Source organism: Girardinichthys multiradiatus, chromosome 22 (genome assembly GCF_021462225.1).
Source record: "Girardinichthys multiradiatus isolate DD_20200921_A chromosome 22, DD_fGirMul_XY1, whole genome shotgun sequence".
NCBI lineage: Eukaryota > Metazoa > Chordata > Actinopteri > Cyprinodontiformes > Goodeidae > Girardinichthys > Girardinichthys multiradiatus.
The window spans coordinates 45621164-45647772 of NC_061814.1; the positions used below are offsets into that span (position 1 = coordinate 45621164).

Sequence of the window (26609 nt, forward strand, 5' to 3'; positions counted from 1 at the left end):
TCGTTTATTTCCATCATTTTCTGAGGTCGTTTATTTCCATCATTTCTGAGGTCGTTTATTTCCATCATTTTCTGAGGTCGTTTATTTCCATCATTTTCTGAGGTCGTTTATTTCCATCATTTTCTGAGGTCATTTGTTTCCATCATTTTCTGAGGTCGTTTATTTCCATCATTTTCTGAGGTCGTTTGTTTCCATCATTTTCTGAGGTCGTTTGTTTCCATCATTTTCTGAGGTTGTTTCATCATTTTCTGAGGTCGTTTGTTTCCATCATTTTCTGAGGTTGTTTCCATCATTTTCTGAGGTCGTTTGTTTCCATCATTTTCTGAGGTCGTTTGTTTCCATCGTTTTCTGAGGTCGTTTGTTTCCATCATTTTCTGAGGTCGTTTGTTTCCATCGTTTTCTGAGGTCGTTTGTTTCCATCATTTTCTGAGGTTGTTTGTTTCCATCATTTTCTGAAGTCGTTTATTTCCATCATTTTCTGAGGTCGTTTGTTTCCATCATTTTCTGAGGTCGTTTGTTTCCATCATTTTCTGAGGTCGTTTGTTTCCATCATTTTCTGAGGTCGTTTATTTCCATTATTTTCTGAGGTCGTTTGTTTCCATCATTTTCTGAGGTCGTTTGTTTCCATCATTTTCTGAGGTCGTTTGTTTCCATCATTTTCTGAGGTCGTTTATTTCCATCATTTTCTGAGGTCGTTTGTTTCCATCATTTTCTGAGGCTGTTTGTTTCCATCATTTTCTGAGGTCGTTTGTTTCCATCATTTTCTGAGGTTGTTTGTTTCCATCATTTTCTGAGGTCGTTTGTTTCCATCATTTTCTGAGGTCGTTTGTTTCCATCATTTTCTGAGGTCGTTTATTTCCATCATTTTCTGAGGTTGTTTGTTTCCATCATTTTCTGAGGTCGTTTATTTCCATAATTTTCTGAGGTCGTTTGTTTCCATCATTTTCTGAGGTCGTTTGTTTCCATCATTGTCTGAGGTCGTTTATTTCCATAATTTTCTGAGGTCGTTTGTTTCCATCATTTTCTGAGGTCGTTTGTTTCCATCATTGTCTGAGGTCGTTTATTTCCGTAATTTTCTGAGGTCGTTTATTTCCATTATTTTCTGAGGTCGTTTGTTTCCATCGTTTTCTGAGGTCGTTTGTTTCCATCGTTTTCTGAGGTCGTTTCTTTCCATCGTTTTCTGAGGTCGTTTGTTTCCATCATTTTCTGAGGTTGTTTGTTTCCATCATTTTCTGAGGTTGTTTGTTTCCATCGTTTTCTGAGGTCGTTTGTTTCCATCGTTTTCTGAGGTCGTTTGTTTCCATCGTTTTCTGAGGTCGTTTCTTTCCATCATTTTCTGAGGTCGTTTGTTTCCATCATTTTCTGAGGTCGTTTGTTTCCATCATTTTCTGAGGTCGTTTGTTTCCATCATTTTCTGAGGTCGTTTATTTCCATCATTTTCTGAAGTCGTTTATTTCCATCATTTTCTGAAGTCGTTTATTTCCATCATTTTCTGAGGTTGTTTGTTTCCATCATTTTCTGAGGTTGTTTGTTTCCATCGTTTTCTGAGGTTGTTTGTTTCCATCATTTTTGAGGTCGTTTCCATCATTTTCTGAGGTCGTTTGTTTCCATCATTTTCTGAGGTTGTTTGTTTCCATCATTTTCTGAGGTTGTTTGTTTCCATCATTTTCTGAGGTTGTTTGTTTCCATCATTTTTTGAGGTCGTTTCCATCATTTTCTGAGGTCGTTTGTTTCCATCATTTTCTGAGGTTGTTTGTTTCCATCGTTTTCTGAGGTCGTTTATTTCCATCATTTTCTGAGGTTGTTTGTTTCCATCATTTTCTGAGGTTGTTTGTTTCCATCGTTTTCTGAGGTTGTTTGTTTCCATCATTTTTTGAGGTCGTTTCCATCATTTTCTGAGGTCGGTTGTTTCCATCATTTTTGAGGTCGTTTGTTTCCATCATTTTCTGAGGTCGTTTGTTTCCATCATTTTCTGAGGTCGGTTGTTTCCATCATTTTTGAGGTCGTTTGTTTCCATCATTTTTTGAGGGTCGTTTGTTTCCATCGTTTTCTGAGGTCGTTTATTTCCATCATTTTCTGAGGTCGTTTGTTTCCATCGTTTTCTGAGGTCGTTTATTTCCATCATTTTCTGAGGTCGTTTGTTTCCATCGTTTTCTGAGGTCGTTTATTTCCATCATTTTCTGAGGTCGTTTATTTCCATCGTTTTCTGAGGTCGTTTGTTTCCATCATTTTCTGAGGTCGTTTGTTTCCATCATTTTCTGAGGTCGTTTATTTCCATCATTTTCTGAGGTCGTTTGTTTCCATCGTTTTCTGAGGTTGTTTGTTTCCATCATTTTTTGAGGTCGTTTCCATCATTTTCTGAGGTCGTTTATTTCCATCATTTTCTGAGGTCGTTTGTTTCCATCGTTTTCTGAGGTCGTTTGTTTCCATCATTTTCTGAGGTCGTTTATTTCCATCATTTTCTGAGGTCGTTTGTTTCCATCGTTTTCTGAGGTTGTTTGTTTCCATCATTTTTGAGGTCGTTTGTTTCCATCATTTTCTGAGGTCGTTTGTTTCCATCGTTTTCTGAGGTCGTTTGTTTCCATCATTTTTTGAGGTCGTTTCCATCATTTTCTGAGGTCGTTTGTTTCCATCGTTTTCTGAGGTCATTTATTTCCATCATTTTCTGAGGTCGTTTGTTTCCATCATTTTCTGAGGTTGTTTGTTTCCATCATTTTCTGAGGTCGGTTGTTTCCATCATTTTTGAGGTCGTTTGTTTCCATCATTTTCTGAGGTCGTTTGTTTCCATCGTTTTCTGAGGTCGTTTGTTTCCATCATTTTTTGAGGTCGTTTGTTTCCATCATTTTTTGAGGTCGTTTGTTTCCATCGTTTTCTGAGGTCGTTTATTTCCATCATTTTCTGAGGTCGTTTGTTTCCATCGTTTTCTGAGGTCGTTTATTTCCATCATTTTCTGAGGTCGTTTATTTCCATCGTTTTCTGAGGTCGTTTGTTTCCATCATTTTCTGAGGTCGTTTGTTTCCATCATTTTCTGAGGTCGTTTATTTCCATCATTTTCTGAGGTCGTTTGTTTCCATCGTTTTCTGAGGTTGTTTGTTTCCATCATTTTTTGAGGTCGTTTCCATCATTTTCTGAGGTCGTTTATTTCCATCATTTTCTGAGGTCGTTTGTTTCCATCGTTTTCTGAGGTCGTTTGTTTCCATCATTTCTGAGGTCGTTTATTTCCATCATTTTCTGAGGTCGTTTGTTTCCATCGTTTTCTGAGGTTGTTTGTTTCCATCATTTTTGAGGTCGTTTGTTTCCATCATTTTCTGAGGTCGTTTGTTTCCATCGTTTTCTGAGGTCGTTTGTTTCCATCATTTTTTGAGGTCGTTTCCATCATTTCTGAGGTCGTTTGTTTCCATCGTTTTCTGAGGTCGTTTATTTCCATCATTTTTGAGGTCGTTTGTTTCCATCATTTTCTGAGGTCGTTTGTTTCCATCATTTTCTGAGGTCGTTTATTTCCATCATTTTCTGAGGTCGTTTGTTTCCATCATTTTCTGAGGTCGTTTATTTCCATCATTTTCTGAGGTCGTTTCCATCATTTTCTGAGGTCGTTTGTTTCCATCATTTTTTGAGGTCGTTTGTTTCCATCATTTTCTGAGGTCGTTTGTTTCCATCATTTTCTGAGGTCGTTTATTTCCATCATTTTCTGAGGTCGTTTGTTTCCATCGTTTTCTGAGGTCGTTTATTTCCATCATTTTCTGAGGTCGTTTCCATCATTTTCTGAGGTCGTTTGTTTCCATCATTTTTTGAGGTTGTTTGTTTCCATCATTTTCTGAGGTTGTTTGTTTCCATCATTTTCTGAAGTCGTTTATTTCCATCGTTTTCTGAGGTCGTTTGTTTCCATCGTTTTCTGAGGTCGTTTGTTTCCATCATTTTCTGAGGTCGTTTGTTTCCATCATTTTCTGAGGTCGTTTGTTTCCATCATTTTCTGAGGTCGTTTATTTCCATCATTTTCTGAGGTCGTTTGTTTCCATCATTTTTGAGGTCGTTTATTTCCATCATTTTCTGAGGTCGTTTATTTCCATCATTTCTGAGGTCGTTTATTTCCATCATTTTTGAGGTCGTTTATTTCCATCATTTTCTGAGGTCGTTTATTTCCATCATTTTCTGAGGTCGTTTATTTCCATCATTTTCTGAGGTCGTTTATTTCCATCATTTTCTGAAGTCGTTTGTTTCCATCATTTTCTGAGGTCGTTTCTTTCCATCATTTTCTGAGGTCGTTTATTTCCATCATTTTCTGAGGTCGTTTATTTCCATCATTTTCTGAGGTCGTTTATTTCCATCATTTTCTGAGGTCGTTTATTTCCATCATTTTCTGAGGTCGTTTATTTCCATCATTTTTTGAGGTCGTTTATTTCCATCATTTTCTGAGGTCGTTTATTTCCAACATTTTCTGAGGTCGTTTATTTCCATCATTTTCTGAGGTCGTTTATTTCCATCATTTTCTGAGGTCATTTGTTTCCATCATTTTCTGAGGTCGTTTATTTCCATCATTTTCTGAGGTCGTTTATTTCCATCATTTTCTGAGGTCGTTTATTTCCATCATTTTCTGAGGTCGTTTATTTCCATCATTTTCTGAGGTCGTTTATTTCCATCATTTTCTGAGGTCGTTTATTTCCATCATTTCTGAGGTCGTTGTTTCCATCATTTTTTGAGGTCGTTTATTTCCATCATTTTCTGAGGTCGTTTATTTCCATCATTTTCTGAGGTCGTTTGTTTCCATCATTTTCTGAGGTCGTTTGTTTCCATCATTTTCTGAGGTTGTTTGTTTCCATCATTTTCTGAGGTCGTTTATTTCCATCATTTTCTGAGGTCGTTTATTTCCATCATTTTCTGAGGTCGTTTATTTCCATCATTTTCTGAGGTCGTTTATTTCCATCATTTTCTGAGGTCGTTTGTTTCCATCATTTTCTGAGGTTGTTTGTTTCCATCATTTCTGAGGTTGTTGTTTCCATCGTTTTCTGAGGTCGTTTGTTTCCATCATTTTCTGAGGTCGTTTGTTTCCATCATTGTCTGAGGTCGTTTATTTCCGTAATTTTCTGAGGTCGTTTATTTCCATTATTTTCTGAGGTCGTTTGTTTCCATCGTTTTCTGAGGTCGTTTGTTTCCATCGTTTTCTGAGGTCGTTTCTTTCCATCGTTTTCTGAGGTCGTTTGTTTCCATCATTTTCTGAGGTTGTTTGTTTCCATCATTTTCTGAGGTTGTTTGTTTCCATCATTTTCTGAGGTCGTTTGTTTCCATCGTTTTCTGAGGTCGTTTGTTTCCATCGTTTTCTGAGGTCGTTTGTTTCCATCATTTTCTGAGGTCGTTTGTTTCCATCATTTTCTGAGGTCGTTTGTTTCCATCATTTTCTGAGGTCGTTTGTTTCCATCATTTTCTGAGGTCGTTTATTTCCATCATTTTCTGAAGGTCGTTTATTTCCATCATTTTCTGAAGTCGTTTATTTCCATCATTTTCTGAGGTTGTTTGTTTCCATCATTTTCTGAGGTTGTTTGTTTCCATCGTTTTCTGAGGTTGTTTGTTTCCATCATTTTTGAGGTCGTTTATTTCCATCATTTTCTGAGGTCGTTTGTTTCCATCATTTTCTGAGGTTGTTTGTTTCCATCATTTTCTGAGGTTGTTTGTTTCCATCATTTTCTGAGGTTGTTTGTTTCCATCATTTTTGAGGTCGTTTCCATCATTTTCTGAGGTCGTTTGTTTCCATCATTTTCTGAGGTTGTTTGTTTCCATCGTTTTCTGAAGTCGTTTATTTCCATCATTTTCTGAGGTTGTTTGTTTCCATCATTTTCTGAGGTTGTTTGTTTCCATCGTTTTCTGAGGTTGTTTGTTTCCATCATTTTTGAGGTCGTTTCCATCATTTTCTGAGGTCGGTTGTTTCCATCAGTTTTGAGGTCGTTTGTTTCCATCATTTTCTGAGGTCGTTTGTTTCCATCGTTTTCTGAGGTCGTTTGTTTCCATCATTTTTTGAGGTCGTTTGTTTCCATCATTTTTGAGGGTCGTTTGTTTCCATCGTTTTCTGAGGTCGTTTATTTCCATCATTTTCTGAGGTCGTTTGTTTCCATCGTTTTCTGAGGTCGTTTATTTCCATCATTTTCTGAGGTTGTTTCCATCGTTTCTGAGGTCGTTTGATTTCCATCATTTTCTGAGGTCGTTTATTTCCATCATTTTCTGAGGTCGTTTGTTTCCATCATTTCTGAGGTCGTTTGTTTCCATCATTTTCTGAGGTCGTTTATTTCCATCATTTTCTGAGGTCGTTTGTTTCCATCGTTTTCTGAGGTCGTTTGTTTCCATCATTTTCTGAGGTTGTTTGTTTCCATCATTTTCTGAGGTCGTTTCATCATTTTCTGAGGTCGTTTGTTTCCATCATTTTCTGAGGTCGTTTGTTTCCATCATTTTCTGAGGTTGTTTCATCATTTTCTGAGGTCGTTTGTTTCCATCATTTTCTGAGGTTGTTTCCATCATTTTCTGAGGTCGTTTGTTTCCATCATTTTCTGAGGTCGTTTGTTTCCATCGTTTTCTGAGGTCGTTTGTTTCCATCATTTTCTGAGGTCGTTTGTTTCCATCGTTTTCTGAGGTCGTTTGTTTCCATCATTTTCTGAGGTTGTTTGTTTCCATCGTTTTCTGAAGTCGTTTATTTCCATCATTTTCTGAGGTCGTTTGTTTCCATCATTTTCTGAGGTCGTTTGTTTCCATCATTTTCTGAGGTCGTTTGTTTCCATCATTTTCTGAGGTCGTTTATTTCCATTATTTTCTGAGGTCGTTTGTTTCCATCATTTTCTGAGGTCGTTTGTTTCCATCATTTTCTGAGGTCGTTTGTTTCCATCATTTTCTGAGGTCGTTTATTTCCATCGTTTTCTGAGGTCGTTTATTTCCATCATTTTCTGAGGTCGTTTGTTTCCATCGTTTTCTGAGGTCGTTTATTTCCATCATTTTCTGAGGTCGTTTATTTCCATCGTTTTCTGAGGTCGTTTGTTTCCATCATTTTCTGAGGTCGTTTGTTTCCATCATTTTCTGAGGTCGTTTATTTCCATCATTTTCTGTGGTCGTTTGTTTCCATCGTTTTCTGAGGTTGTTTGTTTCCATCATTTTTTGAGGTCGTTTCCATCATTTTCTGAGGTCGTTTATTTCCATCATTTTCTGAGGTCGTTTGTTTCCATCGTTTTCTGAGGTCGTTTGTTTCCATCATTTTCTGAGGTCGTTTATTTCCATCATTTTCTGAGGTCGTTTGTTTCCATCGTTTTCTGAGGTTGTTTGTTTCCATCATTTTTGAGGTCGTTTGTTTCCATCATTTTCTGAGGTCGTTTGTTTCCATCGTTTTCTGAGGTCGTTTGTTTCCATCATTTTTTGAGGTCGTTTCCATCATTTTCTGAGGTCGTTTGTTTCCATCGTTTTCTGAGGTCGTTTATTTCCATCATTTTTGAGGTCGTTTGTTTCCATCATTTTCTGAGGTCGTTTGTTTCCATCATTTTCTGAGGTCGTTTATTTCCATCATTTTCTGAGGTCGTTTGTTTCCATCATTTTCTGAGGTCGTTTATTTCCATCATTTTCTGAGGTCGTTTCCATCATTTTCTGAGGTCGTTTGTTTCCATCATTTTTTGAGGTCGTTTGTTTCCATCATTTTCTGAGGTCGTTTGTTTCCATCATTTTCTGAGGTCGTTTATTTCCATCATTTTCTGAGGTCGTTTGTTTCCATCGTTTTCTGAGGTCGTTTATTTCCATCATTTTCTGAGGTCGTTTCCATCATTTTCTGAGGTCGTTTGTTTCCATCATTTTTTGAGGTTGTTTGTTTCCATCATTTTCTGAGGTTGTTTGTTTCCATCATTTTCTGAAGTCGTTTATTTCCATCGTTTTCTGAGGTCGTTTGTTTCCATCGTTTTCTGAGGTCGTTTGTTTCCATCATTTTCTGAGGTCGTTTGTTTCCATCGTTTTCTGAGGTCGTTTGTTTCCATCATTTTCTGAGGTTGTTTGTTTCCATCATTTTCTGAAGTCGTTTATTTCCATCATTTTCTGAGGTCGTTTGTTTCCATCATTTTCTGAGGTCGTTTGTTTCCATCATTTTCTGAGGTCGTTTATTTCCATCATTTTCTGAGGTCGTTTGTTTCCATCATTTTTTGAGGTCGTTTATTTCCATCATTTTCTGAGGTCGTTTATTTCCATCATTTTCTGAGGTCGTTTATTTCCATCATTTTTTGAGGTCGTTTATTTCCATCATTTTCTGAGGTCGTTTATTTCCATCATTTTCTGAGGTCGTTTATTTCCATCATTTTCTGAGGTCGTTTATTTCCATCATTTTCTGAAGTCGTTTGTTTCCATCATTTTCTGAGGTCGTTTCTTTCCATCATTTTCTGAGGTCGTTTATTTCCATCATTTTCTGAGGTCGTTTATTTCCATCATTTTCTGAGGTCGTTTATTTCCATCATTTTCTGAGGTCGTTTATTTCCATCATTTTCTGAGGTCGTTTATTTCCATCATTTTTTGAGGTCGTTTATTTCCATCATTTTCTGAGGTCGTTTATTTCCATCATTTTCTGAGGTCGTTTATTTCCATCATTTTCTGAGGTCGTTTATTTCCATCATTTTCTGAGGTCATTTGTTTCCATCATTTTCTGAGGTCGTTTATTTCCATCATTTTCTGAGGTCGTTTATTTCCATCATTTTCTGAGGTCGTTTATTTCCATCATTTTCTGAGGTCGTTTATTTCCATCATTTTCTGAGGTCGTTTATTTCCATCATTTTCTGAGGTCGTTTATTTCCATCATTTTCTGAGGTCGTTTGTTTCCATCATTTTTTGAGGTCGTTTATTTCCATCATTTTCTGAGGTCGTTTATTTCCATCATTTTCTGAGGTCGTTTGTTTCCATCATTTTCTGAGGTCGTTTGTTTCCATCATTTTCTGAGGTTGTTTGTTTCCATCATTTTCTGAGGTCGTTTATTTCCATCATTTTCTGAGGTCGTTTATTTCCATCATTTTCTGAGGTCGTTTATTTCCATCATTTTCTGAGGTCGTTTATTTCCATCATTTTCTGAGGTCGTTTGTTTCCATCATTTTCTGAGGTTGTTTGTTTCCATCATTTTCTGAGGTTGTTTGTTTCCATCGTTTTCTGAGGTCGTTTGTTTCCATCATTTTCTGAGGTCGTTTATTTCCATCATTTTCTGAGGTCGTTTATTTCCATCATTTTCTGAGGTTGTTTGTTTCCATCATTTTCTGAGGTCGTTTATTTCCATCATTTTCTGAGGTCGTTTATTTCCATCATTTTCTGAGGTCGTTTATTTCCATCATTTTCTGAGGTCGTTTGTTTCCATCATTTTCTGAGGTGTGTGACGTTACTGAGGCTGAATGTGATTCAGTTTCATCTCTGTGGTTTAAACCATAAAAGCTCAAAGTCATAAAAAAACATCAGATTTGATGCTCCATGAATTAATTTTCTCCTCTTTTCCATGACCTGATGGCCCACGATGCCCCCTGTTGGCTGTTCCTGCTGCTGCAGTCTGAAGGAGCCACCCCTAATGGAGGGCTGTTGGGAGCCAAACCTGAAGCTCAGAGAGGCCCAGAGACTCTACGAAGACCAGATCCTCGGTCCAGAGTCCATCGCCAACATTGGGGGTCAGTGAGCAGCTACATCCTCATCTTCCGCCTCAGTTCTGGGTGGCACCAGAGTCCAGTTTCAGACCGACCTGAGTCTGTTTCTCTGTCTCTAGACGTCTTCTTTACCGGAACAGCTGATGGGAAAATTCTGAAGCTGATTGGACGGAGAATCGTCACAGTAACGACACTCGGCAGGGCACCATGTGGTAAAAAGCCTTAGATTGAACTTTATTCAGGACCGTTAGTTAAAAGTGAATTGTGTAAAGGTGATGGAACTATATTTATTGGAACTGGCTGAACTGGTCTGACTCTGACGATACTGGTATGAAGTGGACCAATCAGAACTGCGTCAGTACAGATGACAGTTGTTCCCATGTGTTGCTGCTGTAGAAATAATTTAAGTTGAGCTAGAGCCGCTGCTCTTTTAGATCATAATAAATCTAAGGTGGTTCTGGCATTTGACCAGGATGCCCCCTGGGAGCGTTGGTTCTGAGGAATCCCCGGGCACGTCCTGGACCTGTTGCCCCTGTGACCCGATCTTAGATAAGCAGTAGATGGACGGACAGATAGAGATATAAAGCCAGACATCATCTAAAGCTTGATTAAAAACCTCACATTGAGGCACGTCTGTCGCAGTGGAGCTTGTGCTCCTGCATGCCAACGTGTCTTTGAGTAATCCGAGTTGTAGCTTCACTCTGGCAATCCTGCAGGTCATATCAGACATTTCCCAAAGAGGAAACACTCAGTCGTTGGCTCCTATGTGTGGTCAGTCCAAAGAGACGGAGCAGGTGACCAGAACCACTTCACAGAACTGGTTGCTGATGAGAGAACATGAGCTGAAAGGGTAGCTTCAGTCTGTTCTCACAGGTTAAAATCTCTGAAAGTTCAATTCAATTCAGTTTATTTCTATAGCACCAATTCACAACACATGTCGTCTCAAGGCTCTTCACAACAGTCAGGTTCATACATTCCTATTAATCGTAACCATTGAACAGTTCAGTCAGATTCAGTTATTTATTCAAATTGGATAAAAAGTTTTTCTATCTAAGGAAACCCAGCAGATTGCATCCAGTCAGTGACTTGCAGCATTCACTCCTCCTGGATGAGCATGTAGAGACAGTGGACAGTCACTGGTGTTGACTTTGCAGCAATCCCTCATACTGAGCATGCATGTAGCGACAGTGGAGAGGAAAAACTCCCTTTTAACAGGAAGAAACCTCCAGCAGAACCAGAACCAGGCTCAGTGTGAGCGGCCATCTGCCACGACCGACTGGAGGTTTGAGAGAACAGAGCAGAGACACAAAGAGAACAAAGAAGTACTGATCCAGGAGTACTTTCTATGGGAAGGAAAAGTAAATGTTAATGGATGTAGCTCCTTTAGTCGTTTCATCTAGAAAGAAAGAACAGATAAACTCTGAGCCAGTTTTCAAGGTTAGAGTCTGAAAGAGAGCACATAGAGTTAGTTACAGTAGAAGCTCAGTCAGTAGCCATGTCTAGGAGAGAGAAAGGGTTAAACACTGAAAGACAGGGCTATGTGGATCATCTGTAGAAGGTGAGCATTAAGTTGTTGCCAGCAGAAGCTTGGACGATGCCCCTCTCCAGAAAGGTGTCACAGGTAGATAAGTGAGCCCCCTCTAGACTGCAGCCTTATTGTTGGGTCCCTGACCTCCTGCAGGCTCCAGAGAAGATGAGCCCACCTGTGGGAGGCCTCTGGGGATCAGAGTCGGACCCAACGGGACTCTGTTTGTAGCCGACGCCTACCTGGGCGTGTTCAAGGTCAACCCCATGACAGGTGAGCTCTGACCGACCACCCCTCTTCTCACCTGCTGCCATCTTGGAAGAGAGCTGAGCATTTCTTTCTCTGCAGGTGCAGCGATCCAGTTGGTGTCGGGTGGTCAGGTGGTTGCCGGCAGGAAGCTGTCTTTCATCAACGACGTGACAGTGACGCAGGACGGAAAGAAAGTGTACTTCACTGACTCCAGCAGCAGGTGGCAGCGCAGGGACTACCTGCACCTCATCATGGAGGCAACTGCTGACGGACGGTAGGAAACGGCACCTGTCAATAGAGTCCTCGCCACGTTACTGACGTGTCACACGCTGAAAGCCAAAGTTTTCCAGATCTTTGAGTCTGAAACAGTAACACATAAAGTCTAAAGTTAACCTGCTGGACCAACCAGAAGGAAACTGTAGATTTTTCAAAATAAAAGTCTGCTTTTCAGTAACTGCTCCTGTGTTTATCTGTCTCAGAGTGTTGGAGTACGATACAGAGACCAAAGAGCTGACGGTGGTCATGGAGAACCTCAGGTTCCCAAACGGCATCCAGCTGCTGCCTGATGAGGAGTCAGTTCTGGTGGCAGAGACCACCATGGCCCGGATCCGCAGGTAACCCGCCTGACATTTGTTCCAGGTGTGGAATTTATATTTTATGTAATATAATTCTAACATCTGGTTTGAGTAAAATACAGACAGATCCGTCTCAGGCCAGACTGATTCTGTTTCTGTCCCAGAGTCCACGTAGCTGGGCTCAACAAGGGAGGGATGGACACGTTCGTGGACAACCTGCCTGGGTTTCCTGACAACATCCGTCCAAGCTCCACTGGAGGTTACTGGGTGACCATGTCTGCAGTGAGACCCAACCCTGGGTTCTCCATGCTGGACTTCCTGTCCCAGAGACCCTGGGTGAAGAAATTTATTTTCAAGGTAAAAGGGTAATGTGACCTTTGACCTGAACAGTTCCCACTTTGACCAGCTGGGAAAATGAAGAAACTGAACTAATTAGGATATGTGAGACTGAGTTCTGTAATTGAGTCATTAATTCCTTCAACAAGGTCTTAGTTTCAGGGTGTACTTACTTACACAATAACATTATTTAATGTTATTTTGCACTTAACGGTTTCAGTTGAGTTTTCCATGTTGAAGGTCACATTAAAGGTGGATAAAGTCTCATTTGTTGACATCAAGGTAGCGATGCTTTTTAACAGCTGAGAAGAGTTTTGATCCACGGCAGAGACCAAAGGTGGTTCTGACCCAGACCAGGACATGGCATGCAGGGATTAGTTGGTTTCAGCAGAGTTTTGTGCTAGCATGTTCCAGATTGAGACGTGTAACGGTGTGCATGGAGGATCCATGTTGTTCCTCAGGTTTCTGAAGACGGTACTCCAGGAGGACAACTTACCAGCCTTGCTCAGTGTGTTGCTGAAGCTTCTCTGGCAGCATTCACAGGCTCAGGTCTCCAGGTCTCTCCAAGCTTTGGCCATTTTTTCCCATTGGTCTGTGCAAATCCTCTCGGGTTCAGATGTTTTGGGTGTTTCAGGAGACGTTGGATTAGATCGGGGCCGAAACAGTTCCCAGTGATGCTGTGACGTTCTCATAAAGGAAACATCAGCTGGTGGACGTCCGTGTTTATAACTAAGGGTCTCTAGAAGGATTCAGTGTGGAGGAAATGTTTTATGAAGACCACAGAACCAGATTTTGGATCATCAGCTATTTTAGGTAATGTCCTATAAACCTGTTCAGACTCCAGAACCTCCTGAGAATGATCTAGAACCTTGTGACGCCCTCACAGATCATGTCTGCACATAGTAAACCCAGATGTTCTTTCACAAGGTGCTGAGCCGTAGCTGCTGTAGATCCAGGTACCGGTTGAATTATTCAGCAGAGGATACATACATTTGATTTGAGTCCAGGTTCTGGTTGCTGCCACCACCGTGCTTCACACTAGAGATGGCCTTAGCCAGGAGATGAACGGTGTTCGCTTTTCTCCGGACATGAGTTCTGAAAGTTCTAGTCTGCCTCATCCATCAGCCCAAGCTACTTTAAGGCCTGATTGGTGGAGCGCAGTGGTTGATCTTCTGGATGGTTCCTCGCATTTCCAGAAGGAATTACTGGAGCTTTGCTTTCACAATCATTGGGTTCTTGGTCACCTCTCAGTCCAAAGCCCTTCCACCCTGGTGGTCAGATCTACAGAGGTCCTGGTGGTTCCAAACATCTTCTATTTCCAACTAATGGAGACAGTTGAGCTCTTAAGGAACTCTTCAGGACGTGCTGCTGCTGAAACCCTCTGTGTCCTTCAAATCAGGGCTCTGGTCTCTTAGGTCTACAGACCTTTGATGCTTGGTTTCTGCTCTGGTACCTGTCGGACCTGGTGTTCTGGTCCAGTCTGGTTATTTTTCTACATGAGATTTCTTTCGTTTTATTTTTAAATAAACTGGTAAAAATTTCAAACAGACTTCATAATGAGATGTTGTGTGAAATGTTGAGGGAAGAAATGAAGTTCTGGGAGCACCATCTCAGTGCTCTCCATCCCTCTGGTTCTTCTCCACCAATCATGTGGCCTTTCCCTGCTGGGGTTCTTCTCTAACCATTGTTCTTCTCTCTCTGCAGCTCTTCAGCCAGGATGTTCTGATCAGGTTTGTTCCTCGGTACAGTTTGGTGGCAGAGCTCCATGATGGAGGCATCTGCACACGGAGCTTTCATGATCCTAAAGGTCTGGTGTCGGCCTACGTCAGTGAGGCCCATGAGCATGATGGGAACTTGTATATCGGCTCCTTCCGCTCTCCGTACATCACCGTATTGGACCTTCGTAGAGTTTAGAACCAGAGTCATCTCGAACCGCTGCGTGAAGACAAGAAGACTGGCTTTATACATCACCCCCTGCAAGTTCTGCTCATCCGTTATAGAAACTCATGGTGACCCGTTTTTTCTTTCCATCCAGGACCAGGATCAGAACTGAAACCCACACTGAAAGAGTGAAACAACCTTTAATTTCTGCTGAGTCCACATTCAGGTTCTGAAGGGCTAATATGAGCTGCTCAGAGTCAACTTTTTAACTTAGGGAGCAGAACGTCGTCAGGACATCAGGTCCTGTTGTCTTGGTTCTGAGAGACGGACTCGTAGATTCTGGCTTGAAACCAGTGAAATCCAAGGGTTGGTTCAACCATTCAAACAGCTGCTGGTTTCCTTTAGTCTCAGGTCAATCTGCACCAACTAATTAACCAACTAATTAACCAACTAATTAACCAACTAACGTGCACGTTGGTCGCTGCTCACACTGATCTCTCTTCAGCCAGGACCTTTCAACCACTGCCTATATGACTCTGGGTCAATGTTCTGGTGGTAATGTATTGTTTGCTGGGACAGAACAGCCTACTGGACTCTATCGTTGGAAAAAAATCACTGGGGGGGTTGATCCAGTTCTGTAAAGGACCTGGAATGTTCTGGGTCTGAGGCTCCAGCTGCATTTTCTGGTCATGTTCTTAGAATAAAATTCATCTCAATGTGGAACCATCAGGGAACATCAGCCTGTTCTGTTTTAGCTTAATTTTGACTGAAATGTTTGGATCAGAAAAGAATTCTGGTCCCATCTGCTTCAGACCTGAACTTTGTCCTCATTCCTCTGATGTTTCTTCTGGGAAAGGTTTCTGGATCTGCTGCAGAAAATATTGGACATTTTCAGAACTAGTTTTATTCATCTTGATTGACCCGTTATTGGTGTAGAGCAGTTGTTTCTGTCAATGTTTGGTTGCTTTCTTCCGTACATCTTTAAATAAAAACTTTGGATCAGTTTATTTCTCGGCTGAGCTGTGAATGTTCTGGTTTCTGAATGGAAAACACGAAGAAACCAGTTTAATGCTGCTGTCACACATAGATTTATTTGCAGAAATCTCTTTAAGCAGGATTTTCTGAGCAGGATGCATCATGTGGGCTGAAGAGAAAACCTGAAAGGTTCTGTGAAGACCACAGATCTCTGAGGGAACTGAAGAATGAAAAAAGATTTGAAGCCAGCAGTTTTACTGAAGTAAATAGCAGATCAGATGTTCCTGGTTGTTCTGCTGGTAGTCGATCCACCCAGTGGACGCAGGTCACATGACTCCATCAGCTGCTGCCTCAGGGTTTACAGAGCATCTCCAGAACTTCACTCTGATGCTTCCAGGGAATCACCCAAAGCTCCAGGTGACACTGGAACGTCTGGAAAACACGAAGGAGAGAAAATCCTGCAACTCAGAATGGAAAATCACCTTCTAAACCTGAGTCAGTCAGAACCACGAAGACCATCGGGTCCATATCCTGTTCGGACCTGGAAGCTCACCTGGTGCAGACGACCTGAAGGCTGCAGGTCACACTTGGACAGATCGTTGATGTGGTCCCGTTTGTGACAAACCGTCCTGGAGATCTGAAAGTCTACGATGTATCGGATCCCTTTGACAACCTGAAACACGGTAGATTTGGTTCCGTCAGATTTAGTCTGCTGTTCTCCAGCAGCTGCGGGTTTAAACATTTTATCTGCTCAGCAGAAGCTGTGTTTGCACAACCATGCTTTTATTTTGAAAATATCTTGTTTCCTGTGTCAACAGCATGTTGCTTGCAGCAAAGAACATACATCAGCTGATTGGTCCAGAATGTATGAGGTCACTTCCTGTCTGTGGCTGCAGCCTGTGAAATATGAGCCGTTCTGTTTGATTATTGTTCAGGTAATAAATAAAGTTTCCATCTCTGATTCCCTGACCCACATCATGTTTATATGAATTTAAGTTCTAACAGAACTTCTGTTACTGTTGCTTTAACTGTGCCATGCCTGCCTTTATGGTTCGGATCCAGGTTCTCCATGCAATCGTAGGTTTTTCTGTGTGACACAGCTGTAGGACTTCTCTGACCAATCAGAGCCCATGTGCAGAGAGACACGCCCACACTCATATGGACACAAATACCTACATGTATGATCTGTAGGTGGTTCTGACCCACTTCAAGACTTTAAAAAGCTAGTTTTGAGACGGTTTGTTGGAAGCAGGTGAGCGGTACCTGTCGTTGTGCTCTGTGGATGGCTGAAGGTTTGAACAGGAAGGCGTCATTTGATTGGTTGTTGAAGGAGTGGGCGGCGTTGAGGACCACTTGCTGGAGGCTGGCGTCATTCCTGCTGATGTTGGACGGAGATCCTGGCATGGAGAGGCCATGATGGCGTCCTGCTGCTGTACCCACTTCTGGAAGAGAAGAACGAACGAGAATCACACGAGTCACCTGATGTTTGTTTTGGTAGCAGTTATCTTTGCAGCCTGTAGAGGGCGCTGTCTGAAGCTACATCCTGTTATGTTCTGCTTTGGGAAGCAAATTTATGTTTCTGGCCTAAACCTGAAGGACAGAAAAGAACCAGAACCTTACTACTTTGTAAAAACCATACAGTCTAAACCAGACCATGGACCCTGATGTTTGAAGTATGTGGCTGCAACTGGTTGGAGGTCGGGGTTTACTTCTTGGTCATTTACAGGTCCTTCTCAAAATATTAGCATATTGTGATAAAGTTCATTATTTTCCATAATGTCATGATGAAAATTTAACATTCATATATTTTAGATTCATTGCACACTAACTGAAATATTTCAGGTCTTTTATTGTCTTAATACGGATGATTTTAGCATACAGCTCATGAAAACCCAAAATTCCTATCTCACACAATTAGCATATTTCATCCGACCAATAAAAGAAAAGTGTTTTTAATACAAAAAACGTCAACCTTCAAATAATCATGTACAGTTATGCACTCAATACTTGGTCGGGAATCCTTTGGCAGAAATGACTGCTTCAATGCGGCGTGGCATGGAGGCAATCAGCCTGAGACACTGCTGAGGTCTTATGGAGGCCCAGGATGCTTCGATAGCGGCCTTTAGCTCATCCAGAGTGTTGGGTCTTGAGTCTCTCAATGTTCTCTTCACAATATCCCACAGATTCTCTATGGGGTTCAGGTCAGGAGAGTTGGCAGGCCAATTGAGCACAGTGATACCATGGTCAGTAAACCATTTACCAGTGGTTTTGGCACTGTGAGCAGGTGCCAGGTCGTGCTGAAAAATGAAATCTTCATCTCCATAAAGCTTTTCAGCAGATGGAAGCATGAAGTGCTCCAAAATCTCCTGATAGCTAGCTGCATTGACCCTGCCCTTGATAAAACACAGTGGACCAACACCAGCAGCTGACACGGCACCCCAGACCATCACTGACTGTGGGTACTTGACACTGGACTTCTGGCATTTTGGCATTTCCTTCTCCCCAGTCTTCCTCCAGACTCTGGCACCTTGATTTCTGAATGACATGCAGAATTTGCTTTCATCTGAAAAAAGTACTTTGGACCACTGAGCAACAGTCCAGTGCTGCTTCTCTGTAGCCCAGGTCAGGTGCTTCTGCCGCTGTTTCTGGTTCAAAAGTGGCTTGACCTGGGGAATGCGGCACCTGTAGCCCATTTCCTGCACACGCCTGTGCACGGTGGCTCTGGATGTTTCTACTCCAGACTCAGTCCACTGCTTCCGCAGGTCCCCCAAGGTCTGGAATCGGCCCTTCTCCACAATCTTCCTCAGGGTCCGGTCACCTCTTCTCGTTGTGCAGCGTTTTCTGTCACACTTTTTCCTTCCCACAGACTTCCCACTGAGGTGCCTTGATACAGCACTCTGGGAACAGCCTATTCGTTCAGAAATGTCTTTCTGTGTCTTACCCTCTTGCTTGAGGGTGTCAATAGTGGCCTTCTGGACAGCAGTCAGGTCGGCAGTCTTACCCATGATTGGGGTTTTGAGTGATGAACCAGGCTGGGAGTTTTAAAGGCCTCAGGAATCTTTTGCAGGTGTTTAGAGTTAACTCGTTGATTCAGATGATTAGGTTCATAGCTCGTTTAGAGACCCTTTTAATGATATGCTAATTTTGTGAGATAGGAATTTTGGGTTTTCATGAGCTGTATGCCAAAATCATCCGTATTAAGACAATAAAAGACCTGAAATATTTCAGTTAATGTGCAATGAATCTAAAATATATGAATGTTAAATTTTCATCATGACATTATGGAAAATAATGAACTTTATCACAATATGCTAATATTTTGAGAAGGACCTGTATTGTTTACCCTGAAGTGATTCTGCTGTTCACACTCTTATCCTGCTGGACTGGAATGTTTCCTGTTTTGGTGCTGCAGAAACCAGAACCAGACACATAAGTGTGACCATGGTATAGCTGACCTCAGAACAGTTTCCCATCCAAGTCTTCAACAAACCCTGAAAGAGTTTTTACTGGTTCCTGAACATCAAACAGAAAAAATGAAGAGAACCAAGCTGAAACGGACATGAAGGAACCACCAAGAACTTTCAGTCTGGGCTGTTTGATGGTCTGAGGACCAGCAGCTCGTTACACATTATGTTCAGAACCAGAAAATCCTGAAGCTCTGAGCTTCTCGGTTCTCCTCCTGCAATTCGTGTTTGATCACACACTCAGAACCACCAAGAACGGACCAAAGGACTCAGAGAAAATTCTCACCCAAACAGGAACTCAGCACTGTTTACCCTGACCAGAACCCGAACTTTAGTCTTACCCAGAGCAGTGAGTAGCAGCAGCATCTTCACCTCCATCTTTGTGCATTTCCTGTGACCACAGATCAGCTCTGCTACTTCCTCACCCTGCCTACGCCTCTTACTGCTCTGACATCACTTCCTGTGTGTGCCTGATGCAGCTGAGAGCGATTATTGAGGCTCTCACTGTGATGATGTCTGGCTCCGCCTCTTGTTAGAAGACCAGATCAAACTGATTCAGGATCAGCTGGTTGCCCCTGGCTCCGCCCCTCCTCTCAGAGCTGAGTCTCTGCAGCTTCATGTTTCACCAGAAACAGCAAAAGACTTCAGAGTCCAGATCATCCTACTGGACTTGGACCGTGTAAAAGCATCAAACTATTTAAGCTCATGTAAAACATGTTAAAAGTCCCACTGATTCTGTCTGAACTGAAAACTAAATCTGATGATCTGTGAAGTTTGTATTTAATCTTAGTTTTAAATGTTTGACTTAAAAGCCTCAGTGAGGACTAAACTATTAAACCAGCCTTCAGATAGAAGAACTGTGGATAAAATACAGTTTGAAGATCTGTCCTTCATTAACGAAATGCTCTGTCTCAGATGTCCAACTCCTGTCCTCAATGGCTGCTGTTCCCCAACTCTCTGCTTTCAGTTCAGTTTATATATCGTCAATTCAATCCAATCATCCAGATTCCCAGTCAGGTTCATACATTCCAATTAATCGTAACCATTGAACAGTTCAGTCAGATTCAGTTATTTATTCAAATTGGATAAAAAGTTTTTCTATCTAAGGAAACCCAGCAGATTGCATCCAGTCAGTGACTTGCAGCATTCACTCCTCCTGGATGAGCATGTAGAGACAGTGGACAGTCACTGGTGTTGACTTTGCAGCAATCCCTCATACTGAGCATGCATGTAGCGACAGTGGAGAGGAAAAACTCCCTTTTAACAGGAAGAAACCTCCAGCAGAACCAGAACCAGGCTCAGTGTGAGCGGCCATCTGCCACGACCGACTGGGGGTTTGAGAGAACAGAGCAGAGACACAAATAGAAGCACTGATCCAGGAGTACTTTCTATGGGAAGGAAAAGTAAATGTTAATGGATGTAACTCCTAACCACCAGTAAACCTGCAGTCTGAGAACAAAGTGCTCTGTTAGGAACATATGGACCAATCAGATCTCTGATGTATGATGGAGCTAGATCATTAAGGGCTTTATATGTGAGGAGGAGAATTTTAAATTCTATTCTGGATTTAACAGGGAGCCAATGAAGGGAAGCTAAAATAGGAGAAATATGATCTCTCTTTTTAATTTTCATCAGAACTCTTGCTGCAGCATTTTGAATCAGCTAAGAGCTAAGGGAATGGATGGCTCAACAGAGCTATGACTCTGTGTAAGTTTAGCAACTGTACTAAAGAGAAACCTAGGATTATTCTTGTTCTCTTCTATTAATGATGAGAAATAAGTTGTTCTAGCTTGGTGAAGTGTCTTTTTATACAACAGTAGGCTATTTTTCCAGATTAAGTAGGAATCCTCTAGGTGTGTAGTGCGCCATTTTCTCTCCAATTTTCTAACATTGTGCTTTAAAGTACGCAGCTCTGAATTAAACCAAGGAGCTAGCCTCCTATTAATAATTACCTTCTTTTTCAAGGGGGCTGCATTGTCTAATGCATCACGCAATGATGAAGAAACACTATGAACAAGAGAATCAATTTGTGAAGGAGCAGAAACAGAGTTATTGCCCTCCACTGTGCTTTTCAGTGATAATTTGTGTAAACACCTTAAACAGGTGTGCAAACTGACGATGCTGAAAAGATATAATCCAGAGACTCTGGATCAAAGCTGGTCTGACCAGGGTCCAGACCAGGAAGCAGAGTCATAGTTTAACACACCTCTCTGTATCTTCTGTTCTAAAGAAATCATAAATATCTCCTCAAATATTTCATCTGAATAAAAATGATCAAATCTCTTTGAACCTTAGATCAGGTTTTTGTTCTGCTGGCTATCATCTGCTGTATGGACTCAGCTGGGTTCCTGTTTGAGTTGCTCCTCAGAAGAACTTCATCATCCAGCCTCACCTTTCTACAGTCTTAAAATGTTTTACTTTCTCTGGTCTCTTCATGACTGATACTGATTTGAAGACAACGCTGCAGCTGCAGAGATGCGATCAACAGACTGTGGGTTGAACTTACTAGAAATCGCCAGCAGAGGGAGCTGTTTACCCAGAATCTACTGCGCTCATTTTGAAGAAGATCATGAAATCATTTCTCACATGTGGCTTTGATGTTCACTGAAACGTGACGTGAAGCAGACGACTGATCCATGAGTGATGGTCAGATCTGAAGAGGAGGAGCAGCAGCAGAGATGAAGAGGGGAACACAGAGGAATGCAGGGCTTTGAGGAGTTCCAGATTGGGTTTTTGAATTAGTGTTCATCTTCTCAGTTTCAGCTGATCTTCCTCTTCTCAGACAGGAGGAGGAGGAAGAGGTGGAGGACAAGGTTCTGCTGCTGCTCTTCATTCTCAGATTCAACACGGCAATGAAATGCAGCAGCAGTCGGACAGGATATGAGGAATCTGTTTAGATGTTCCTTCAGTTCACAGGTGAAACATCCACTGAAGACACGCTCCAGTTTCTTTCAACAGAACTTCTTTGGAAACCAATGTAGGTCACTGCTCGTCACCACCCAGACTCAGATTTGTCTGCTGTTGGTTTGGAGCTACTGAGGGTTTTCCATAAACATGAAGACTTGACGTTCAAAGCAGAAACTGGTTTCTACAGCAGAAATCCTTCTGCCCCAGTTTAACACCCAGATTCTAGAGCAGATCTGATTGCTCTAGAATGAGCTCTCCCTAAAACAGTTTTTGGACAACACTGCACCCTTTTAAAACAAAGATGAAGTTTGACAGCCGGCTGTGCACCCTCAATGTTGGTGGCCGCAGGTTTTCCTTCCCAGCAGAGCTGATGAAGCGCCTTCCTCTCAGCAGACTCAGTCGGTTGCATCGATGTGGATCAGAGCGTGAACTGCTGGAGCTCTGTGACGACTACGACCGAGACAGAAACGAGTTCTTCTTCGACCGCCACTCAGAGGCCTTCAGCTTTATCATGCTGTATGTCCAACATGGGACCCTGCGCTTTGTGCCGCAGATGTGTGAGCTCTCCTTCTACAATGAGATGTTGTACTGGGGCCTGGAGAGCTCTGACCTGCAGACCTGCTGTCAGCGCCGCCTTGATGACCGCCTGTCAGACTGCTTTGTCCATTTCTTCCCTGAGGAGGAGCAACAAGGGCAGGAGGAGACCCATAATCACTGGCTGGAGACTCTAAGGAGGACGTTTGAGGAACCCACATCCTCGTTGCTCGCTCAGGTCCTTGCATCGGTGTCCGTCCTGTTTGTCGTGATCTCCATCGGAATGCTGTGTGCCAGCACCTTACCAGACTGGAAGGCTGCAGAGACCCTGGACCAGCACAGGTAGGACTGGTACTGGACCTCCTTGGGTCACTAATGTATTTATAATGGTCAGCAACACATTAGGACCACTATCCTCAGAAGGTTAGACCCCTGTGGATCAGTTTAGTCCACCAATGTTCAGTCAGTACAGAGAACATGAGCCTTCAGGGTGGTTCTGGAGACGTTTCTGGCTTCAGCGCTCTACATTCATACTAAAATTTGTAAATTAAAAAGAAAATTGATGATGAAAATTAAAAAGAGAGATCATATTTCTCCTATTTTAGCTTCCCTTCATTGGCTCCCTGTTAAATCCAGAATAGAATTTAAAATTCTCCTCCTCACATATAAAGCCCTTAATGATCTAGCTCCATCATACATCAGAGATCTGATTGGTCTATATGTTCCTAACAGAGCACTTTGTTCTCAGACTGCAGGTTTACTGGTGGTTCCTAGAGTCTCTAGAAGTAGAATGGGAGGCAGATCCTTTAGTTATCAGGCTCCTCTCCTGTGGAACCAGCTCCCAGTTTTAGTCCGTGAGGCAGACACCCTGTCTACTTTTAAGGCTAGGATTAAAACTTTCCTTTTTGATAAAGCTTATAGTTAGAGTGGCTTAGTTTATCCTGAACTATCTTCCTTATTTTTTACCTCCGTCTTCTTCCCTCCCTGTTGGATGGAGTAAGGGGGAGTCAGGTTTAGCCTAAACTGGCTCAGTTATGGTTGAGGTCCAAACACACCCTCCATTTCTGCTACCTGTATGACCCCTTCTCTTTTCCAATGGTTATAATCAGTCTGACAGAGAGAGGTATCCCAATCCTTGTGGTTTTTAGTATAACAATGACCATCAGTGGGCTCTAGATGGACAAACCTTATCAGTTTATTATTTAACTTAGTACTCCTACACAGAGCCCATTGTAAAATGGCCAAACTCTAACACTCAGTAGTTTATTCTAACCTCCCAACAACCCTACACCATTCCAAACCCTTTGTGAAGTGCCTTGAGACGACATGAGTTGTGAATTGGCGCTATATAAATAAAACTGAATTGAATTGTAAATAAATGTTTGTATAATGTGGTGATCACAAGCCTTAGGTCCAAAATCCATCAAACTTTTACCGGCTGAATAGCCGTGACAGAAACATACCGACTCCCCGACATGAAGCAGAACCCAGAAATCTCTTTTCCCACCTTCAGTGGGCATCTGGATTTACTTGACTTTTGACCTATTGTTTCTTTCTCTCTGATTGGTTCCATCCCCAAAAGCTTGATCCCCTTCTAAGATTGTTCTCATATCTAACAGTCCTGCTCCAACCGATTAATCTTCGTTATGATTGGTTCCTTTCCATGATTGGCCTCTTTTGCTATTAGTCCCTTTTAATTCTGTTTAACTTTTATCTGTCTGGTCCCATCTTGTTCCTTATTTTTCCCTTTTTATTATTAGCCTCCTTTCTGATTGGTCTACTCACATAGTTTTTTTTCTCTCTGATTGCCTTTAACTCTGATTAAACTCTCTGTTTGGTCTCTTTTCTGTTTGCTCTTGTCTCTGATTGGCTGTCCCCTGTGCAGGATAATAGAAGCAGTTTGTATCGGTTGGTTCACAGCTGAGTGTGTGGTCCGTTTCCTTGTGTCCCAGGATAAATGTGAGTTTGTTCGCCGTCCATTGAACATCATCGACCTGCTGGCCATCATGCCCTACTACATCTCTGTTGCCATGACGATGTTGACGGGGGAGAACTCGCAGCTGCAGCGAGCTGGGGTCATGCTGCGCGTCCTGCGGATGATGCGGATCTTCTGGGTGATAAAGCTGGCCCGTCACTTCCTGGGCCTTCAGACTCTGGGCCTGACGCTGCGCCGGTGTTACCGTGAGATGGTGATGCTTCTCGTCTTTATTTGTGTTGCCATGGCAATCTTCAGTGCACTGGCCCAGCTGCTGGAGCACGGCTTAGATCTGGAGGGTGGAAACCAGGATTACGCCAGTATCCCTGCGGCCTGCTGGTGGGTCATTATCTCCATGACCACGGTGGGGTACGGGGACATGTATCCTGTGACGGTGGCGGGCAGGGTTCTTGGCGGGCTGTGCGTGGTAAGCGGCATTGTGCTACTGGCGCTGCCCATCACCTTCATCTACCACAGTTTCGTCCAATGTTACCATGAGCTCAAGGTGCGCACAGCCCGCTGCAATCACAGGCTGTCGGCAGAACTCAACTGACATGTCCAATCAGGCTGATTTCTTTAAGCTGACACCAAGAACTATTCAGGAAGAACTACAGAAACTTTCATCTGGTAGAAAAACACAGACGCGAAAACTCAAGTGTGATGAAAATCAGAACTTCCAGAATAGTTTCTCTCAACACCAAACCAATGGTACTGCATGTTAAGTCATGTCAGACTTTACTGCACCACAGCGCCCCCTTCAGGTCTGACTTTGGTCTGAAATCACATCGATTTCAAATTAGTTAAATTAGTTAAAGGTTGTCTTCTCAAAGATGTAATCATAAATTGTGATAGGTCAGAAAGGTGTACTTATTTTCTAAAAATGGACGAATGTCTCATGTCCACATAATTCCAACAGAAAACAACAAAGCTGTGTTTTATTCAGACCTCCAGTCTTGTAAATATCTTAGTTTATATCTTCATTTCTCTATGTGATTTATAAATCTATCTTCAATGAGACATACGGTTAAACACAAAATTATTCATACTCCTGGAAGTCTCTGAACCGCGATCTGCATACCCTTTTAAGTTTTGCAGCGGCTCCACCACCCCAGCAGGTCCGAGTCTGTCTCCTGATCGTCAGGCATCTCCCTGGTGGACATACTCATGTGCAACAATGGTCTTGGTTTGGCTGTGAATAACTATTAATAAGCTAAAAAGGCAATTATTAACTAAGTTAGTAATTTAGATTAAACTTAGCAAGTCAGGTCACTGCCTGATTATCAGGAATTAACAGCCAATAAGCTCTCAGTCTCTGTCAGGTATTGTTCTATGAACACCTGTCTGGTGAGCTGTGGTGTTACCGGCTAATAGGTGAAGGAATGAATTCACGCATTTAAGCCCTGCACATATACACAGAATAAACACAAACTACTTCTCTCCAAATACAGCAATTTGTTACCAGAACACTTCAAGTTCCAGTTAAAATACTTTAGTCAACAAATTTTAACTAGGCCAGCAACATTCAACTAAACTACTGAGTAATAATGAAAAGAATGAGGAAAACTGATACAATATGGTTATAAATAGTAAAAGAAAGAACAAAAGAATAAAACTGAAGCCAGTGACCAATAAAATGATGCAGTGAAGCCACAGTTCAGTGTGAACATGTCAGTTTAGGAACCATGGTTTGTTTTGATGAATTGGAATGAGGCTAATTGAGCTCTGAAAGCTAACACACAACAACAGCTGCTAGGTGTTCAAACAACCAGTTCACAATGCATAGGTGACGAGAAAATAAAACATTATTTTATTAAAATCATGTTTCAGAAGTAATTTACTGAATTAGAGATCAATAACATCTGGAACAACTGATTTTTAATGTTGTGTTAACTAGCCATCACAGCGACTGATGAATGGCGTGATGGACTACCAAGATGGCGGCTTAAAACGTTTATGGACTAATAAGATGGTGACAAACAGCGCAACGTTATTTAGCGTCCCCTCATGTATCTTTAAGCAACATTAATTCAAATATTAATGTGCATATGAACGCTGGCGGCATGCTAGAACCCACCGCAGTGTGAACATGGTGAGCTGTATAGTAAACACAGCAGAACTAATGGTGGCTACCATCTTAGCATTAGCTTAGCTTTAACATTAGCAGCTGAGATGTAACGTAGACGTAATTTAGCACGTTTAGAAGGACTGCGGACATATTTCTGCAGGTTAGTGAGAGGAGATGAAGGGCAAACACAGATAGAGCAGAGTAAGCTCACGTTACACGAGCAAAATGACTCTTTACCAGTCATCAGCTCTACAAAACACGTTTGTAGCATCAGGGTCGGGGGGCTGTTAAGCACCACAAACCAAGCAAAACACAATTAAATTAATTATATTTAAATATTTTAATTCAAAACAAATTTTCTTTAATCAGTGGAGGAAAACTGCTTCGTCTACATAATTAAGGACATTGTCTCCTTTTTGGAGAATCTGTAGTTCTCTCAGATTCTTGCTGCAGGAGCTCAGACAAGTTCAGAGAGCTGGTTTTATGCCCCTTTTCTACTGGCT

General features: G+C 41.9%; 3 protein-coding genes across 4 annotated transcripts in view; 2 read left to right on the plus strand and 1 right to left on the minus strand.

The window, feature by feature from the left end:
- Nucleotides 1-15193, plus strand: part of LOC124859118 (adipocyte plasma membrane associated protein) — a 47628-nt gene extending 32435 nt beyond the window's left edge. The window contains exons 3-9 of the mRNA XM_047351664.1: nucleotides 9529-9644; nucleotides 9740-9832; nucleotides 11302-11418; nucleotides 11494-11668; nucleotides 11874-12008; nucleotides 12134-12326; nucleotides 14010-15193. Of these exons, the coding sequence (XP_047207620.1) occupies nucleotides 9529-9644; nucleotides 9740-9832; nucleotides 11302-11418; nucleotides 11494-11668; nucleotides 11874-12008; nucleotides 12134-12326; nucleotides 14010-14219 (1039 nt within the window). The 3' untranslated portion in view covers nucleotides 14220-15193. The remainder of the gene's footprint in view (nucleotides 1-9528; nucleotides 9645-9739; nucleotides 9833-11301; nucleotides 11419-11493; nucleotides 11669-11873; nucleotides 12009-12133; nucleotides 12327-14009) is intronic.
- A 57-nt stretch (nucleotides 15194-15250) lies between these two features.
- Nucleotides 15251-19124, minus strand: LOC124859121 (cystatin-F). Of its 2 annotated transcripts, none has more exons than XM_047351669.1 (4): nucleotides 18967-19124; nucleotides 16425-16603; nucleotides 15715-15834; nucleotides 15251-15593 (listed from the first exon to the last, which is right to left on the minus strand). In XM_047351669.1, exons 1-4 carry the CDS (start codon nucleotides 19001-19003, stop codon nucleotides 15513-15515), a joined length of 417 nt encoding a protein of 138 aa, XP_047207625.1. In that variant the 5' UTR covers nucleotides 19004-19124; the 3' UTR covers nucleotides 15251-15512. The 2 variants fall into 2 exon arrangements, with proteins under 2 accessions (XP_047207625.1, XP_047207626.1); XM_047351670.1 differs by having other exon boundaries at nucleotides 16425-16600; nucleotides 18967-19123.
- Nucleotides 19125-20908: 1784 nt separating this feature from the next.
- Nucleotides 20909-26609, plus strand: part of LOC124859362 (potassium voltage-gated channel subfamily G member 3-like) — a 6461-nt gene continuing 760 nt past the window's right edge. The window contains exons 1-2 of the mRNA XM_047352116.1: nucleotides 20909-22408; nucleotides 23952-26609. The exon at nucleotides 23952-26609 is cut by the window's right edge and continues 760 nt beyond it. Coding sequence (XP_047208072.1) covers nucleotides 21834-22408; nucleotides 23952-24594 — 1218 coding nt within the window. The 5' untranslated portion in view covers nucleotides 20909-21833 and the 3' untranslated portion in view covers nucleotides 24595-26609. The remainder of the gene's footprint in view (nucleotides 22409-23951) is intronic.